This window comes from Narcine bancroftii, chromosome 9 (assembly GCF_036971445.1).
Source record: "Narcine bancroftii isolate sNarBan1 chromosome 9, sNarBan1.hap1, whole genome shotgun sequence".
In the NCBI taxonomy this organism is placed as follows: domain Eukaryota; kingdom Metazoa; phylum Chordata; class Chondrichthyes; order Torpediniformes; family Narcinidae; genus Narcine; species Narcine bancroftii.
Genome location: NC_091477.1, coordinates 46,685,179 through 46,705,418, shown reverse-complemented (window position 1 = coordinate 46,705,418; position 20,240 = coordinate 46,685,179). Strand labels below are relative to the sequence as shown.

Sequence of the window (20,240 nt, the reverse complement as noted above, 5' to 3'; positions counted from 1 at the left end):
CACAAAAGAATGCCAATTTTTTCTTACCCCATCGTAACTGTGAATATATGTAATCTATGTTTTGTATTTATCTTTTTAATTTAACTTTTTTATTAAGTATCTGTTCAGCTGCATCAAGTAAGAATTTCAGTGCATATGTATGTTGTGCAATGTATATGACAATAAACTCATTATTATCAAATCCTTCCATTTGATGCCATCTCACCCTTCACAGGAGGACAGAGAAAGATACCAACAGTACTAAATAGCTATTTTTATCTTTTAAAGAGACACATCCTTTTAACAGAGGCCTGGTGTCTCTCCATTTAGGATTCTTCACCTGTTAGATTTTTCTAAGAAGACCTCTTTCTTAACCTTGGGGTTCAAGTCTATAGAAACCTAAAGGTTGCTATACAAATTGAGAAGGTTGTTAGGAAAGTGTATGGTGTGTTGGCTGCTGGCCTTCATTAGTTGGAGATTGAGTTCAAGAGTTGCAACTCTAAAACTCTGGGTTTAGTTGTGTTTTGGTCACATCAGTACAGGAAGGATGAACAGTGCCCTTCATAATGTTAGGGAGAAAGACACTTTTTTCCTTTATTTGCCATTGTGCTGCAGTTTAAAATTTGTAATTAAATGATTCACATGTGATTAAAGTACACATTCCAGATTTTATTCAAGGTTATTTGTATACATTTTGGTTTGACCATGTAGAAATTACAGCACTTTTTATACATAGTCCCCTCATTTCAGGGCACCATAATGTTTGGGACATTTGGCTTCACAGGTGTTTGTGATACTCAGGTATGTTTAATTCCTTCATTGGTGCAAGTATCAGAGAGCTTGACTTGCTTCTGAGGTCTTGATCACCTTTGGAGTCTGTAGTTACCATTTTTCAACATGAGGACCAGAGTTGTACCAATGAAAGTCAAAAAAGCCATTATGAGGCTGAAAAACAAGAATAAAACAATAAGAGACATTGCCCATACCTTAAGATGACCAAAATTAACAGTTTGGGACATTGTTAAGAAGAAAGAGTGTTCTGGTGAGCTCCATAATCACAAAGAGACTGGTATCCAAGGAAGATCTCCACTGCTGATGACAGAAGAATTCTCGTCACAATGAAGAAAAATCACCAAACACATGTCCAACAGATCAGAAACACTCTTCAGGAGGCAGGTGGGGATGTGTCGATGACTGCTGCCCGCAGAAGACCTCATGAACAGAAATAGAGGCTGATTTTCAGATTTCAGATCAGATTTCAAATTTATTATCAGAGTACATATATGACATCACATACAACCCCGACATTCTTTTATCTGCAGGCAAGGCAGAATTACCACCTATTGGAAATGCAAACAAAAAATACTGTACACAGTGTATACGTGTAAACAAATAAAGAACTGCTAACAGGTAATGAATGTAAACAAACTGACTGCAATACTGAGAGAATTTAAAAAAAAATAAAGTGTACAAGTGTGAGTCCTTAAATGAGTCCATGATTGAGTTTGTTGTTGAGGAGTCTGATGGTGGAGAGGTAACAGCTGTTCCTGAACCTGGTGGTACAAGTCTAGTGGCACCTACACCACTTTCTTGATAGAAGCAGTGAGAACAGAGCATGATAGTGGGGAGATGACCTGGGCTGTGTCTACTCTTTTGTTGGAGGGCTTTACACTCAGGGGTGTTGCTGTTCCCATACCAAACCATGATTCAGCTGGTCAGCGCACTTTCCACCACACTTCTGTTGAAATTTGCCAGGGTTTCTGGTGTCATACCAAATCTCTGCAAACTCCCGAAGAAGTAGAAGGGCTGACATATGTTGGGTCCAGGAAAGATCCTCTGAGATAGTGACATCTGAGAAATTAAATTTGCTCACCCTCTCCGCCTCTGATCCCCCAATGATCATGGATTGTATACCTCTGGTTTTCCCTTCCTGTAGTCAACAATCAGCTCCTTAGTTCTGGTGTAATAGGTTGTTGTTGGTGCACCATTCAACCAAATTTTCAATCGCCTTCCTGTATGCAGACTCATCACCTTTATTTATGCAACCTGCAAGGCTACACTGCAAGATGCAAACCATTAGTTAGCCACTGAAAGGTTGGCCAAATTACAGTTTGCCAAGAAGCATTCAGAAGAATCTGGCAAAGATTGTGCACAGATGAGACCAAGATTAGCCTGTATCAGATTAACCTGTACCTCCCGTATGCTGGGTGCACTTGTGACTGGGACATTGGTTTAGTGACCATCTCCTTTCAACTCTATGCTACAACCAGTTCATGTGGAGGTGTAAAGGAACAGCCCAAGGTCCAAAGCATACCACGTTTGCCATGATTTGCATCTTGCAGTGTAGCCTCTGTATTTCTGTTCACTAAGTCTTCTGCAGACAGAAGTTATTGACACATCCACACCTGCCTCCTGAAGAGTGTTTCTGATCTGTCGGACATATGTTTGTGGATTTTTCTTCATTATGATGCGAATTCTTCCGTTATCAGCAGTGAGGTCTTCCTTGGAATTCCAGTTCCTTTTGCGATTACTGAGGTCACCATTTCACTCTTTTTTCTTAATGAAGTTCCAGACAGTTGATTTTGGTAATCCTAATGTTCGGGTGATGTTTCTTATTATTTTGTTCTTGTTTTTCATTCTCATAATGGCTCCTCTAACTTTCATTGGCACAACTCTGGTCCTCGTGTGGAAAAATGGCAACTACAGACTCCAAGGGTGATGAAAAGCTTAGAAGCAAGCCTAGCTCTCTTATACCTGCACTAATGATGCAATTAAACATACCTGAGTAATCACAAATATCTGTGAAGCCAATTGTCCCAAACTTTAAGGTACCCCGAAATGAGGGAACTATGCATAAAAATTGCTGTAATTTCTACATTTTTTTTTAGACATACAGCACAGCAATAGGCCCATTTGGCCCATGAGCCCGTGCCACCCAATTGTACTCGATTGACCTACACCCCCAGTACCATTGAAGGTCAAGCCAAAGTGTATACAAAGAACCTTGAGTAAAATCTGGAAGGTGCACTTTAATTACATGTCAATTGTTTGATTACAAATTTAAAACTGTGGAGCACAGAGGTAGATAATGGAAAAAAGTGTTTTTGACTCAAATATTATGAAGGGTACTGTCGATGCTTTTAAGAGGGTGAAGAGGTTTACAAAAAAAACTGCCTGGATTGGAGAACATGTCTTGTTAGGAAGAGAGGTTAAGGGAGCTAGGGCTTTCTTTTTTTGAGTGATGGAGATTGGGAGGTGACTTAATAAGATTATGAGGGGCTTAGATAGGGTGAACAGCCAGCTCTTATGTCTGAGAGCATCAATAACAAATACCAGAAAATATCTGTTTTAGGAAAATGGAGGAAAATTTAGGAGCGGTGTCAGAAGTAGTTTTTGACACAGACAGGTGGGTACCTAGAATGTATTGCCAGGGGTCTTAATGGAGGCTTATACAATGGGGACATTTAAACAATTTTTAGACACATGGATGTAAGAAAATTTGAGTTGTGGGTGTGAGGAAGGGAAGGATTAGATTCTTATGGACTAGGTTTACATAGGTTGGCACTACATTGTGGGCCATACTGTGCTGCAATGTTCTACGTTCTTAATCCTTTCACAAGCAATGATTACTACCACTGCTTGCCCAGCATGTTAATCCTCATTGGGTACCTCACTTCCCAAAGCCAGTGAGACAGTGAATGGATTACCTGGACAAACAAAACCAATCCCAACCTTTATTATAAGGCACTTCTACACAGCCACTGAGAAGCAGAAAAATTGCGCAAATTTTCTGCTCTGCTGGCAGTGTAAAAATGTTCGACGGAATTTATTTGCTAAATTCCATCCCATAATTTTTCCACCAAGACCTTTACACATTTTTACAGAGCGACTGCAGTGTAAATTGACCACAGGCACTCCGTAAGAAACTGGACTAATGAACTCCGCAACACAGGAAGGCTGTGCAAAAGTGCTGTGTAAACAACCACTCCGGAGATAAGTATGCACATTTTTAACAGAATTTTTCCTTTATTTCTGTGTAAAAATCATAAAAGACGAACAAAAGAAAACAATGACATTCAAATTGTTTTAATTCATGTTTATTTTCAATGCCTCCAGTTTAACCGTGACTTAACTTCAAAAAGTACTACAGTTCCTGTAAAGAACCGTAACTTCTCCAGTCTGTAATGTGCAATAGAAACCCGAGTCTCCTGTTTATTTCTTGCAGGCCACAACTTCAAATGGTTAATGAACTATTGATCTTTACCTCCCTGGGGCTAGAATACAACAGGCCATCAGTTTGTTCAACCATTGTAAAACAGATGAGCACGCAGGAAATTTAGTACTTTGGGTTCAATGTCCAAATCGCAACACATGTTGGATCATCCTGTCTGAAAATGTCGAGTTACATTCTGGACATTCCCCAGTTGGAAATAAAGGTGTCAACTCATTACAATTCCTTCAGGGTCTCCAGAAATTAGAGGTTTCAGGAAAACCCAGGAAGGAAACCATTGCACGAAACAAAAAATTTGAACACCGACTCTTTGTTAGTACAGAATAAGGATTCGGGACTAGCTCACTCAGCCAGATAGTCCATTCACTTTGTCCCTGAATCACTGAAACAAGCAGCAGGGAATTAAGTCCTTCAGCCCATCATCCATGCCTCCCATTGGACATCCATTTAAACTGATCCTACAACAATCTCAATAAAAACACAATGCTAGGGAAACTCAGCAGGTTAAACGGTGGACTGTGTATCACCAACACTTTGGGCTTGAAACCTTTATCAAGGTAGGAGCAAAATGTAGTCTGGCACCCAAATAAAATGGTGGTGGGGAGGGGCAGGGGGAGGAGCACAGTCCCACAGGCAGGAGGTAATAGGTGGATAAGGGAAAGTGGGCACAGCAGCAAATAGGGGGAGGGGGATGGCTCTGTGAATAGAGAAGGAAGGGGGAAGGATGGCCTCATATACTTTCAAACCAAGGCCACCTGTACATTGGAAGAGCAACACTAATTTTACGTCAGGGCACTCTCCAATTGGACGGCTCCGGTTTCTGCTAGCCCACTTCCCCCATTTCTCCCTCTCTTCCCCATCCCTGTCTTCTTCCCTCCAGCTCTCAACCCCCTTCCCTCTCCATTCACAGAGCCATTCCCTTCCCCCCTTGTTTGCTGGTGTGCCCTCCCTCCCATATCCACCAATTACCTCCTGCCTGTGGGACAATGCTCCTCCCTGCTTCTTCCCCACCCCCACCCCCCTCCTGCACCGACCATTTTGTTCATGCTCTTGCCTACATTTTGCTCATATCTTGGTGAAGGGGCTCAAACCTGAAACATCGGTTATATCTTTGTTATTAAAAAGTCCACGGATTGACCTGCTGAGTTGCTCCAGCCTTGTGTTTATACTTTAATGACGATGAAGTAAACTTTCAAGTTTTACCCCGACAACAATCCCATTTCATTCTCCCTACACTCCCATCTACTTCTCCTAGATTTTACCACTCACTGATCAACCAGTGGAAATTTACAGTGGCCGATTGATGCATCAACCTTTGGGATTTGAGAGGATGTGTCCATTCCCACCCTAAATCTCCAGACCAAACGTGCCTTTCATAGGGAGAAAGTAACTCGTCATTGCTGTGCCTCCAGTTGCAACCTTATTATGCTTTTAATTTTAGAGATACAGCACAGGCCCTATGTCCCACAAGCCTGCGCTGCCTAAATACACCCATGGGACCAATGAACCTACCAACCCAGAGGAAGCCCACGGAGGAGGACGCACAAACACCTTACACCCAGTGTCGGATTCGAACATGGGTTGCTGGCGCAGTAATAGTGTTGCGTTAACGGTGCTGCACAAATTCTATAGAACTCACAGTGAAGCGGAAAGAACATAATGGTTTTTAAGTGAAGGATACTGAAACTTCGATTGGTTATCTCCAGATGCCAAAGGTTTATTCGCAAGTCATCAGCCGACATGTAGGTTTCATAGTCGCTGTTGACTGAAATGGAGTTGATGTGATAGGTGTGAGCATTGGCAAACACTCTCCTCGGACTGGCTTCCACCATCAGGTCCATAGGTCTCAGCACTGGCACCTGGGGATGAGAACACACATCACTTTGAGAAACAAGCTGCAAGAGCCTGGGCAAGCAGAAATTTCACCAGCTTCCCACCACCCTGGGCCTGACCCTCCAGCCTCAAGATCATGTCCTCCGCAGAGGAAGACAGAGCCTCCTTTGGATGTGCACTGCGGGTTTCTGATACCTGCTAACTTGAATTCCAAAGGCAGCCAAGAGGACAGTTGGTCAACTCATTACAGAATAGGGCCAGGTTTCACTGCTCTCAAAAACAGAATGGCCATCAGAACCCTATGACAGGGCGTATCATAGCTGCAAAGCTGCAAACTGAACATCTCTCCTGAAGTAGACTTCCATTCATAATTCAAGCTCTTTGTCATCTGACTACACCTACACAACATTTATCCAGTCCATGGTGCACACACTTACACACTGCACATAATAATCACAAACAGACATAGAGATCGAATTGAAAATGTATATTTTGGGATGATTTACAGGAAACTATTCATCAAACTCACAGCCTGTGGGAAGAAACTATTTCCTGCCTGACAGTCCTGATTTTGATGCTCTTGTACCTTCTTCTTCATGGTCGTGGGTCAGAGATACTTTGTACTGGATGGAAAAGGTCCTCAAGAATTCTTTGAATGGAAGATATTGTTGTTATAAATCCCTGCTTCATTTTGGGGTTGATCCAGGGGTAGCTAACGGACTGCTCCAAACATGGTTGTTTACTGACACGGAATCCTGTGGGTGGAGTTTGTCGACTGTGGGTGGAGTGGCTGACTGCTGTGGGTGGGGTTTGTGGAGGGGTTCAGGGCCTGGATGCTGTGGGTGGGGTTTGTGGCTGGGTGCTATGGATGGGTGCTGCGGGTGGGTGCTGTGAATGCGTGCTGTGGGTGGGGTTTGTGGATGGGTGCTGTGGGTGGGTGCTGTGAATGTGTGCTGTGGACGGGGTTTGGGGCTGGGTGCTGAGGATGGGTGACGTGTGTGCGGTTTGTGGCTGTGTGCTGTGGGTGGGGGCTGTGTGCTGTGGGTGGGTGCTGTGGGTGGGGTTTGTGGCTGGGTGCTGTGGGTGGAGTTTGTGGCTGGGTGCTGTGGGCGGGGTTTGTGGTTGGGTGCTGTGGACGGGGTTTGTGGCTGGGAGCTGTGGCAGGATCTGGGTGCAGGGCTTACTGTGCGCAGGGTTTTTAGACCTGGTTTGTGGGTGGGACTTGCAGTGGTTTAGTGGGGCAATGAATCTTGGATGTCCTCCCCCTTCTCCACCACCTTTTCACTCAGCCTGATGTTCGACATTCCCAATGAAGGGTCCAGGCCCTTAACTCTCTATGGTTGCTGCATGACCTATTGAGTTTCTCCAGCCCTTTTGTGTACTGTAACTGCCTGATGATATCATTGGGTCTTCCTGCACAGCTCCTGAACTGGCTGGGGTTTGTGGGGGGGGGGGGGGGGTTACCCAGCCTTGGTCCCCTAGATTTACTGACTATATAGGATGAATACCACGCATGATGAAAACCACTGAACGTTAACCAATGGCTTAAGCTTCACATCAATCAGAACAACTGGCAAGCTGAGAAAGATCCTGGAATTTATGGCTTGCTCTAGGATTGAGGGAGAGGTGGGTGGGGAGGAGGGGAGGAATTCACTGGGGATTTACATTCAATCTTTGGGATGGGTGGAGTGGGAGCAAAAATTGAATAACACTGCAGGAAAGCAGCCAACTGTAGCTCTTGGAGAGGAAAGCCCTGGACTCACATTTTCTGCCTCACATCATTAAACATTTGCAGTCTAGACCTTGCACTCAACAAAGGGCCCAGCATTCACATGAGTTTTCTCAAGGCCTTCAGTCAGTTCCATCACATTGTACGATCGAATGAATATCAGAAGAAGGAGAGTCAGCGGCAGGATGGTCTGTGAGCAGGTTCGGCAGCAAAGGGATCAGGGCAACTGTCTGTAGGGAGAGTGGAGTTCCACAAGGATCCATGTAGGAACTATTGTTTGTGATTTATATCGGACTCTGGAGTCAAAACAAGATTTCAAAATTTGCAGATACCACCAAATTGGAAGGGGACAATTGACAATGGTGAGATGATTGTAACAGAATGTGTGTTGAATGAGCATGTATCAGTTTGCAAGTGTGAACAACTAAAGAATGCAGACAGGTACAAGTAAGTGTATAAGTGTGTGTGGACATCGAGTCCACGCTGCTGAAGATTCAGCTGCGCTGGATGGGTCACGTCTCCAGAATGGAGGACCATCGCCTTCCCAAGATCGTGTTATATGGCGAGCTCTCCACTGGCCACCGTGACAGAGGTGCACCAAAGAAAAGGTACAAGGACTGCCTAAAGAAATCTCTTGGTGCCTGCCACATTGACCACTGCCAGTGGGCTGATAACGCCTCAAACCGTGCATCTTGGCGCCTCACAGTTTGGCGGGCAGCAACCTCCTTTGAAGAAGACCGCAGAGCCCATCTCACTGACAAAAGGCAAAGGAGGAAAAACCCAACACCCAACCCCAACCAACCAATTTTCCCTTGCAACCGCTGCAATCGTGTCTGCCTGTCCCGCATCGGACTTGTCAGCCACAAACGAGCCTGCAGCTGACGTGGACTTTTTACCCCCTCCATAAATCTTCGTCCGCGAAGCCAAGCCAAAGAAGAATAAGTGTGTGTGTATGTATACGGGTGTACATGTATCCATATGAATTCAATATATACTCGTTTTAGCACAGTGTAATCACACATGCATTTAGATGCAACTTGAAAGGCCTGATTTTAAGTCCATAGATCAAAAGGAAGAGTTTAATAAAACTGACGCGGGCCATATGTAAATATGTGCAAATAGGTGTATGCAGGTAAGTGTGTGTGATTGTAAATGGTCCACATATCTTAGAGAGAGTTCACGCAAAGATGCTGCGTCGATGTTATAATACACAAGTGGAGTGAAAGCAGAACAGCCTGCCAGCTCTGTCTTTGAAAGGCACGTCAGCTAATTTGCCCTGACAAAAATCAATGATGCATCATTTGGTGTGGTTGGATACTGCTGAGTGCCTGGGGAACCAGTTTGATATGTTTGCTCAGAGATGAGGCAAACCCGACTGTTATTTCTGCAGCTGCCTCTGCAGGAGAAGGGCATTGAAACCTCAGCAGCAGGATCTGCTGGCTCAATTCAGACTAAACCACTGAATGAAGTTCTGTGACCCATCCCTAATTAGTCTTGCACCTTTGGAGCTCACCGAGTGCAATGAATTAAGCACAGTTGAACAGCTTTTGAGCAGAATCTACAGCAAGATGAATGACTTTTCATGGGTAACTCAGGCTTTGCCGCTTCACCCTTTCTGCAATTTCTGCAGCCAACTGTCTCTTCTTTGGCTGAAAACTTACCTCCCAACCTTTAATCCACTTCACAACCTTGCAGGTCCCAAATTTCACCTGGACTGATTAGGGCTGAGTTTATTCATCCACATGCTCAAAGTAGCTCCAAACCCCCAACAACTATTTGGGAGGTGACGTTCAGAATCTTTTGTTTAAGTAATGGAGGTATAGCAATCTACTTTATGGACATGCTTGCTTATTCACTTACTTCTTGCAATAAAGCTTATCCATTATCTAGCTATTAGTCAGAGAGTGTAGAAACAGCTCAACTCTCCCACATCAGACCAAATGTCCCAACCACTTTTGTCCCACCTGCCTGTGTTTGGCCCATATCCCTCTAAAACTATCCTATCCATGGATCCATCCAATTTTTTTCTTAAAAATTACAATAGTACTTGCCTCAACCGCCTCCTCCAACAGCCCACTCCATACACCCTCACCCCTCCTCCTCCTGTAGCCCGCTCTATACACACACACCCCTCTGTGTAAAAAAAGTTACCTCTCAGGTTCTTGTTAAATTTCTCTTCCCTCACTTTAAATCTTCGTCCTCAGGTGACTGATTCCCCCGTCTGCATTCACCCATATCCCTCATCCTCCTGCGCTCCGAGGAATAAAGCCCTAGCCCACTCAACCTCTTCCTATCACTCATCCTTTGCTATCTATCTATATTTGGTATTTATCATCACTTTTTAATTTAACAATCTATACTATTGTAGTCGTTGTCACAAAGTACCTCTCAGGCTGCAGCAAATAAGAACTTTAGAGCATGCCTGTAAACTCTCGATCATAATCAAAAGATTGAGACCATTCCACCTGTCTCTTCCATACTGGCTCCAAGCAGAGAAATTTCCATGTGATCCCCTGCAAATTTTATTTCCTCCCCTTAAGAGGTGATTTATACTGGGGAATTAGCCTTGCCACAAGTCTTTGGGATGTGGGGGAGAAAGCGGGAGGAATCCTACCAGGAGAACATGCAAATTCCATACACACAGGCAGCTCCAGAGGTCAAGACTGATCCTGGCTTACTAGAACTGCGCTGAACTGCTGCTGGAGATTGCTGGGTGCCAACACCGGAACAGCGTTATCTGAACCTAACCGGCAGGGAGTTCAGAAGCCTTGCCAACTTTTCAGTCAACAGTATATATTGGTGATCATCCTTCAGCTAAATAAAACAAATCCTAATGTAAGTCATCACATGAAAACTGGTCTTTCAGTGAGACCTTGGTCAAGAGTTCGGAGTTGTGAGAGCTTATTGACATATAAACAAATGCAATAAACAGGTGCATTGAAATTCTTGCTTGCTGTAGCCAAACAGGTACATAAGATACACAACAAACAATAACATTAATTAAGTTACCATGTAACAGAAGCAAAGATAATAAGTATAAAAGGATAGATTAATATTCACAGTCATCATTAGTGGAAGTCAAAAAAGGCACATTTCAATAGTGCAGACAGTTCGGTGTAGGAGTATGGTTTGGCTCAAGGTAGTATGAAGAGCTTCAAGAGCTGCTGACTAAGAACTGTTCTTGAACCTTGAGATGCTAGACTTTAGGCTTCTGTACCTCTACCTGAAAGGAGGTGAGAAGAGGTTGAGACGAGGGCGATGAGGATCATTGTCCTGCTGTTTGCAGATTAACAGCCACTTGATAATGACATCAGCAGAGAAATTCCTAGAGAGGAAGTGAAAGAACTGACTTGACGGCAGGGCTACATCAATAAGGCGCATGATCTTTTAAACTTCTTTTGAGGAAGAATGCTTTGTGGCATTTTGCCACAGCAGATGGTGCAGTAACACAGCTGGTAGAGCTGCAGACTCCTAGCGTCAGAGAACCAGCTTCAATCCTGACCTCCACTACTGGCTCTGTGGAGTCTGTATGCTCTCCATGTGTCTGTGTAGGAGTTTCCTCCCACAGATGTGCAAGTTTATAGGTTGGATGATCACCGTAAATTGTCCCTAGTGTGCAGATGGGGGCTCTTGATGGGAATGTGGAGAGGATAACACATAGAGGAACACAAAAGCTGCAGTTGCTGGAATCTTGAGCAGACAAAGAACTCCTGGAAGAACTGAGCAGGTTAACAACATCCACAGGTAGAAATGGTCAGTCCACATTTTGGGTCGAGACCCTTCTTCAAGACTAAGTTAGAATCGGCAAAATTACCTACATAAAGCTGGGAGAAGGGCCCAGAAGTGATAGGATACAGGACAGAAAGTGTGGCAGGTGGAGAAATAGGTAGTGAGACTATTAAGATCAAGGTTACCTTGTTGTCATGTATTAATACACATTACATGGGGTGAAGGTGGAGGGGGTAAACGATTTAATATATTTATTGTATATAGTAGTTCGAGATGGAAACAGTAGAATCAGATGGGGGAGGGGGGGAACCTAAAATTAGAAATCTCAATGTTTATACTGTTAGGATTAAGGGTGTCTGGAAAAATATGTCCAGAAGGATAAAATATAGGATTGGCATCAATGGCTGCTTAATGGTTAGTATAGGCTAGATGGGCCAGAGGGAATGTTTCCATAAATTTAAATTTCTTCATTTAGACATACAGCACAGTAACAGGCCATTTCAGCCCACGTGTCCGTGTCACCCAATATACACCCAATTTACTTACCCCCCCCCCCCCACCCCTCCAGTACGTTTCAAACAGTGAGAGGAAACAGGGGCCCCTGGGAAAAACCCATGCAGGCACAGTAGAACGTACAAATTCCTTATAGATAGTGCGGAACCCCGGTCCCGATCGCTAGCGCTGTAAAGGCTTTGCGTTAACTGCCAAACGTGCTGCCCTGTTGTATCTCTCAAGCTTTATAATCATTGATGAAACGTGGAACAATTCTGAGGGGGGGGGGGTTGATAACTTTCAGTGGGATGAAATGTTGCAATTTAAACTCAGCACATGCAACATTATTGTAGATTATGAATACAGGCCCTTCAGCCCAACATGTCTATGCCTACCCAAGCAAATCCCATTTGGCAACAGTTTCCTGAATATTTCCTTGGTCCCAACAGATCCACATTACAGTTGGTTCTTTGCTCCAAACTGAAGCATCTGTAGTCTCTAATGGCATCTGCATCTGAACAGAACTGGATACAACTACAATGTTCAAATGTAATTCGGAAAAGAAGTCCTCAGAAGACTGTTCACTAAATGCAGGGAAAGAGGACAAGCCCAGAATACTGGCAAATTGGATGAGTTGGGCTGCAGGGCCTGTTCTGTGTTCTATGACATTGTGACTTCTATGTGCCCAGGCTTGGTGTCATGGGGGGGGGGGCATTCTCGGGCCATGTCCCCCACCAAATGAACTAGGGTGCCCCCCATCCACCTGCAGCACTAGTGCCACTAGGAGTTGTGGGCTGCAGCAGGTGATGCCATCAGAGAGAGTGTCACCAAAATGAATCACATGGTTTTGTTTCCTACTATATACAATAAATATATTAAATCGTTTCACCCTCACCCCATGTAAAGTGTATCTGAAACACCCCGGAGGGAAGGGAAAGTGTGACAGCGTGGCAGACAGAGGAGCTCCATGGCAGGTATAGCACCTGATCCCCGCCCACCGCTGAGTGAGTCCTCAAATGGCAGTTTATGCCCCCGCAGTTACCATCTCAGATCTCTTCTTACACTGATTCTGTATGTGCCGGACAGCTCCAAGAAAAGTGCAGAGAACAAAACAAAGGACTCTACATCACCCTTGTTGACCTCACCAAAGCCTTCGACACCGTAAGCAGGAAAGGGCTTTGGCAAATACTAGAGCGCCTTGGATGCCCCCCAAAGTTCCTCAACATGGTTATCCAACTGCATGAAAACCAACAAGGTCGGGTCAGATACAGCAATGAACTCTCTGAACCCTTCTCCATTAACAATGGCGTGAAGCAAGGCTGCGTTCTCGCACCAACCCTCTTTTCAATCTTCTTCAGCATGATGCTGAAACAAGCCATGAAAGACCTCAACAATGAAGACACTGTTTACATCCAGTACCGCACGGATGGCAGTCTCTTCAATCTGAGGCACCTGCAAGCTCACACCAAGACACAAGAGCAACTTGTCCGTGAACTACTCTTTGCAGATGATGGCGTTTTAGTTGCCCATTCAGAGCCAGCTCTTCAGCGCTTGACGTCCTGTTTTGCGGAAACTGCCAAAATGTTTGGCCTGGAAGTCAGCCTGAAGAAAACTGAGGTCCTCCATCAGCCAGCTCCCCACCATGACTACCAGCCCCCCACATCTCCATCGGGCACACAAAACTCAAAACGGTCAACCAGTTTATCTATCTCGGCTGCACCATTTCATCGGATGCAAGGATTGACAACGAGATAGACAACAGACTCGCCAAGGCAAATAGCGCCTTTGGAAGACTACACAAAAGAGTCTGGAAAAACAACCAACTGATAAACCTCACAAAGGTTAGCGCATACAGAGCCGTTGTCATACCCACACTCCTGTTTGGCTCCGAATCATGGGTCCTCTACCGGCATCACCTACGGCTCCTAGAACGCTTCCAACATCGTTGTCTCCGCTCCATCCTCAACATTCATTGGAGCGACTTCATCCTTAACATCGAAGTACTCGAGATGGCAGAGGCCGTCAGCATCGAATCCACGCTGCTGAAGATCCAACTGTGCTGGGTAGGTCACGTCTCCAGAATGGAGGACCATCGCCTTCCCAAGATCATGCTATATGGCGAGCTCTCCACTGGCCACCGTGACAGAGGTGCACCAAAGAAGAGGTACAAGGACTGCCTAAAGAAATCTCTTGGTGCCTGCCACATTGACCACTGCCAGTAGGCTGATATCGCCTCAAACCGTGCATCTTGGCGCCTCACAGTTCGGCGGGCAGCAACCTCCTTTGAAGAAGACCATAGAGCCCACCTCACTGACAAAAGGCAAAGGAGGAAAAACCCAACACCCAACCCCAACCAACCAATTTTCCCCTGCAACCGCTGCAACCATGTCTGCCTGTCCTGCATTGGACTTGTTAGCCACAAACGAGCCTGCAGCTGATGTGAACATTACCCCTCCATAAATCTTCGTCCGCGAAGCCAAGCCAGAGACAAAGACTTCTTCACTGAGAACAGGACACTAAGTTTAATGGCATTCCTGCTTCAAGTTTTGTTTCATAAATTGAGAATTCTAGGCAAGATGCATAATGGTTGATTCAGTACCATGTATGTCTCTGAGCAGAGGGGGCACACCAAGCATTAAAATAAAATAATTTCATAGAGCAAGAACATTCACGCAAAATAGCAAAAGTTGAAAATCAGGGAGTCATATATTTCCAATTAGACCCTTTGTGGAAATGTAGATTATATACTGTAGGTTGTAAGCCCCCATGATATTGGCCATTGGCTGGTGCTATATTTTTCTGAGGCAGCTTGATGACCAGGGTCATTGTGGGTGCACAGATGATGATGGTGGAAAGACAGGTGTTCATTGTCAAATGCATAAGTACCATGCACCAAATTGCCAAAGCCCTTTCCTGCTCACGGTGTCGAAAGCTTTGGTGAGGTCAACAAAGGTGATGTAGAGTCCTTTGTTTTGTTCTCTGCACTTTTCTTGGAGCTGTCTGAGGGCAAAGACCATGTCAGTAGTTCCTCTGTTTGCGTGAAAGCCGCACTGTGATTCTGGGAGCCAAGCCAAAGAAGAAGAAGATGCGCCAAATGCACTAAAATTCCTCTTGCTTGCTGCAGATGTACAGGTGGGCCCACTACCATCAAGAAGGAGGTGCAGGAACATCAAAGTCAAGACAGCCAGGCTAGGAAAGAGCTTCTTCCTGCACTCGGTGAGATTGATGAACAGTCAATCATTCCAAAATATTTATATAGGTTTATTTTAAATTATATCATCGTGTATATCTGATTACTATGTGCTGTGTGTTATGTGTCCAGGGCCGGTGCCAGACGATTTTGCCAACTACTTGAATCCTCCAAAAAAGTTGCCAAATATGATTTTCAAAAAATTAAAAGCACAAAATTTGAAACTGCTAAATTTATTTTAAATTGCAAGAATAAGTAATACATCGATCTTTGATCATCTTTCTCAAATACAAATGAAAATATTTTGGCAGGCAGATCATTTTGAACTAAAGGGCACTTGGTAGAACACATCCCTCCACTCAGGGCAATACAACATTAAAACCTTTTACTTCACACACCTTTAAGCCCATACACCTTTTAAGGTTATTTGGCGTAACCAACCCGTCATAGGACAATATTTTGCTTTCAGACAGACAGAGAAACAAACAAAAAACAGATTTTTGGAGGTAATAATCTTGCGAATGGTGTTGTTAAAATTTAAGTCTCATAAAAGCTTCAATTTCAGGCACATCAAAATCTCACTTTGCCAGTCTTTTCCTTTGCAAATTTTGTCACCAATTCAATCAGATCAAGGGCTGATGCCTGGACATATTCAATTGATAGAGTTGCCAAACCATCCAGTCTCTGGGGCAACATTGTTGAGCGTATGTAAGTTTTTATAAGCCTGAGGAAGTACATTCACCACTTGCCCAATGATACTGGAAATGTGAGAAGGATCCTTAGAGCAACAAAAACATTGGGCACATTATCCAGGAGTTTTTGTTACAGTATGAAACAAAGTATTCCTTGTGGCAGCGTAAACATTGGAAGTCTTCGAGCTATTTCTATAGGTTTGTAGCACAGATCTTCTGCATCAATGAGTTTGATTCCATTAAGCATCAATGATTTTTTTCCAAATTCTTACAGCCCTTAAGTACATCTTCAGTAGATTTTTTCCTTATACTGTATATATCATACAGGAAATCTAATAGGGAATTATATTGCAGCTGTTGGAATCTCTCTTCAACAGATTGTATGGCCATGTCTAAGACAGTATAGTAGAAACCTACTTTGAATTTCTGCATTAGATCTCATGGTGCCTCTTTCTGGGCCTCATACTCAAACTGCTGTTTCTTTCTCCTGTTTCTAACTTGTTCTGTCGCAAAGTTTGGTAGTATCTCTAGTTCCTTCGCAATCTCAGGAGTATCAGTCAAAACCAGTTGAAAACCCTCATCACACCTGCAGCCCACAAGGTCACTTTCAATTGTCTTGCAGCTGAATTTAAATCAGCTTCCTTACTTTGTAGTAGCTTGCTTGTACGATTGATTTCAAAAAGGATGTTGTGCCATATAACAAGGGATACCACGAACTTGAACTTACAAATAGCATTAACAAGGACCTTAGCTTCAATTCAGGAAGTATTTCCAGATGGGCTTCTGGTCTCAAAGCATCAATACGATTCTCCCATCTTGTTTCACTCAATGGGTTAAAAGTTATACCCATGTCTGATATATAACTAGTTAGAATTTGAACCAAACGGAAGAAACGATTTGCTTCCAGTGACTACCAAGTTTAAAGCATATGCATCACAGGGCACAAAAAAGGCAAGTGGGTTTTTGTCCAGGACTCTCTTTTGTACGCCATTTTCTTTGCCTTTCCTGTTACTCCCATTATCATAACCCTGACCACGCAGATTCTCAATTGGTAATCCCATTTGCTCAAGCTGTCCAAGAAGAGATTCTGTCGTAAAGGCACCTGTAGTCTCCTTGAGTGGAACAAACCCCAAGAAGTGTTCTCTTATGCTAACTTCATGCTCAGGCATCACATTATCTGATTATCATTTCCAAGAATATTTTTACTTGGAGCTATTTATGAAAAGGATACAAAATTGAAATTAGACAGACCCAAGAAAATTTTTAAAGTATTGCAATAGCAACTGCAAAGAAATGTCTAGCGATATCATGGAAAGATGATGGAGAAGTGTTATTAAGTGGAGAAGCGTTATTAAGTAGATGGTATAATGAGATGCAAAATTGTATTCCTTTGGAAAAAAATTATATATAGTTTAAGGAATCAAAATGAAAATTTTTGTAGTATTTGAAAACCATCTATGGATTTTATGGATAATTTTCCATCCACCTCTTCTATCTTATCCACTCCTCTTAATTAGTAATTTTTAATAACAATTAATGATTGTCTATGTTAATATTATTTTATATTAAATGGTAGGTGTTTCTTTTTCCTTTTACTTTTGGGTGGGAGGGGGAGAAAATATAAAAAGTACATTTTTTGTATCATTTGCTATAGATATTTGATTAATGTTTTATTCATTTCTTCCTGTAATGATGCAAACAATTAAATAATTTTTTAAAACATACAATCATTGTCATTTGCTCAATTTGACGAACATCAGGTGTGCAGTTCAAAATAATTGAACGGTATTTGGCGAAGTTTGTATGTTAATATTTGCTGTTTTATAGCGCCTGCTCGAAGCTGCATAAGCTCATTTTGAATATCTTTTCCTAGGTAGCGAACCATTGTTTCTTGATCTTTAACTCTGGATCAAAAGGGACAGATATTCTACAAACCTTTAAAAAATTTAATTCCAAACACTGTACAACTTTTCATTTGTACCACAGAATGACAAGTTTTGATACAAGGCCATGCAATACATGCATTCATGCAGTATAAATAAAGAACTGAAAGAAATGAATATTTCCTCACCCTCCTTTGAAGCCTCCCACATTACTGCACTCGACGTCGATTTAAGCACTACCAAATGCGTCGGAACTACACACCTGCGCTAAACGTTCCCCTGTCTGCGGGCCCACCGCGCATGTGCCAACTGGCGCCAGTAACTAGCCCATCATGCACGCACCGGCTGGCATTCGTGCACGCGCAAAAGAAAAAACGTGGCCACGCACGGCCTACGGACCCTGGAACACCACAAAAGCCAGACTGTCCAGCCTAAAACAGGACGTCTGGCCACCCTGACATGCCTAAATGCCTGATTAACTGCTTTGCATCGCGAATGTGAGCTGGAATTAAAATTGGTGACATTGAACTATCAGAAAGTGTCATCTGTTTGTCACTGGGTGCTACCAACTGTCTCTAGGAGTGTTGACGAATCCAGACATTTTTAGGTTCCCGCCCATCGTTCTCACTTCCTGGAAGCACTAATCTTGTCTGTTTATTTTTAAAGTACCACCACATAATACTCATAAAAGTCTGTGCCCAAGGCAGCTGCCTAGTTGGCCTAATGGCAGGACTGGCCCTGTATGTTTATGTGTGTGTCTGGAGAAACGCTGTTTCATCAGGTTGCATACATAGTTAGATGATAATAAACAAGAACTAATAAACAAATGACAAGAGAAAAAAATTAATAATTATAAAAGGTAGATATATATTCATAGTAGAAATTAGTGCAAAGAAACATGAGGCAGACAAATCTTTTGGTGGTCCCAGAGTAGTTATGTGGTGGCACTTTAAAGATGAAACTGCATGATTAGTGCTTCCAGGAAGTGAGAAAGACTGGGCAGGAACTTAAAAATGTCTGGATTTGTCAACACTCCAGGAGACAGCTGATAGTTCCCAGTGACAAACAGATGACACTTTCTGATAGTTTAATGCCACCAATTTTAATTCCAGCTCACATTCACGATGCAAAGCAGTTACTCAGGCATTTAGGCATTTCTGAAGTATGCAGGGAGAAGAGAACAAAGGGCTAGATAGAGTGGAAAATGTTTGAATTGACAGAAAGGATGAAAGGTCGATTTGAGAATGACAAAACTGTCAGCAGAATACCTGAAGGTTAATCCAATTTTATGATTGGGTTTTTGTTATTGTTTTCCAGATTTTTCACGTTCCTGCCACTCCCACTTTAATTCCAGGACCTTTGAGACAGGTTTTTGCTAGGAAAATGGGGATTTAGATGATGAACTTCTGTCCTTTTAAACTGGTAAAAATAATGAAGACTTAACCTTCAGGTCAGAATGTCTGTAAGGATTTTGTACACTCTCCCCATGACGTGAGTGGGTTTCCCTGGGTGTTCCAGTTCCTTCCACTCTCAAGACGTACGGGGTTGGTCAGTTAATTGGATGTAATCAGGCAGCAGGAGTTTCATGGGTAGGAAAGGGCTTCTGCCTTGCTGTATTTTCAAAATTTATAATAATTGTTTCCAAGTCTGCAACACATCCATTTCCACATTAAAAGAGTGTGCAATAAAGAGAAGGGGTGGGGTTGGGGTTTGTAAAGGAGGGGGTGAACTACTGTAGCTAGTGAGAAATGGTTATGAGGGACACAAGTCCTTTTCCTCTTCAAAGGGGAGTCATCCTTTTCTGCTTCTCTATATAATTCCTGCCACTCAAGCTCAATAATCATGTAATCGCCTAGAATCACTTTCAACCCCCTTCCCCATGTCTTTCTTTTCCTCTCCCTCTCCTTTCCTCCAGCTCCCCACCCCATTCTCTTCCTTCTTCTATCAGAGAGCTACTCTCCCCCTTATACATCAGCATTTTACTCTCCTATCCTCTCACCCAACTCCACCTATGTCCTTTTACCTTTTAGCCTGTGCTTCTCCCTCTGCCCTTTCTTCCTTCTACTCTTCTTCTCCCCCCACCCCCCCCCCCCCTCCTTACCCATAATCTTTTTATTCTGGCAGTTGCCTGTCTTTTGGTCATACCCTGATGAAAAGCTTACGGCCAAGACATTGGTTACCCTTCACTTCCTATACATGCTGCGTGACCTGCTGTGTTTCTCAAGCACTTTTGCGTATTGCCCAGTAGCCCTTATAAGTTGAGCTTCTAATAGGATGGGAGACTGCAACTGTTCAAGAATCATTCAAGATGGAGGATGTCAAGATGGAGTCAGAGAGGCAGTCAGTGCAAAGCAGAGCTCCCCAGAAGAAAGACAGAAAAAAAAAATCCACTTTGAAAAACAGTTAAGATAAAAAGAAAACATACAAGAAATAATAAAGGTACAAGAGAAAATGGGAAGAAAGAATAAAGGGCTGAATCAAG

General features: G+C 43.3%; 1 protein-coding gene across 7 annotated transcripts in view; it reads right to left on the bottom strand.

Moving 5' to 3' along the window:
• Positions 1-20,240, bottom strand: part of LOC138743494 (serine/threonine-protein phosphatase 2A 55 kDa regulatory subunit B beta isoform) — a 220,026-nt gene that overhangs the window by 27,058 nt on the left and 172,728 nt on the right. For 6 of the 7 annotated variants that reach the window (XM_069898969.1, XM_069898972.1, XM_069898973.1 and 3 more), the window contains one exon: positions 5,892-6,069. In XM_069898969.1, the coding sequence (XP_069755070.1) occupies positions 5,892-6,069 (178 nt within the window). Of the gene's footprint in view, positions 1-5,891; positions 6,070-17,946; positions 18,201-20,240 lie in introns of those variants that run through there. The other variant, XM_069898974.1, reaches the window with a different exon arrangement.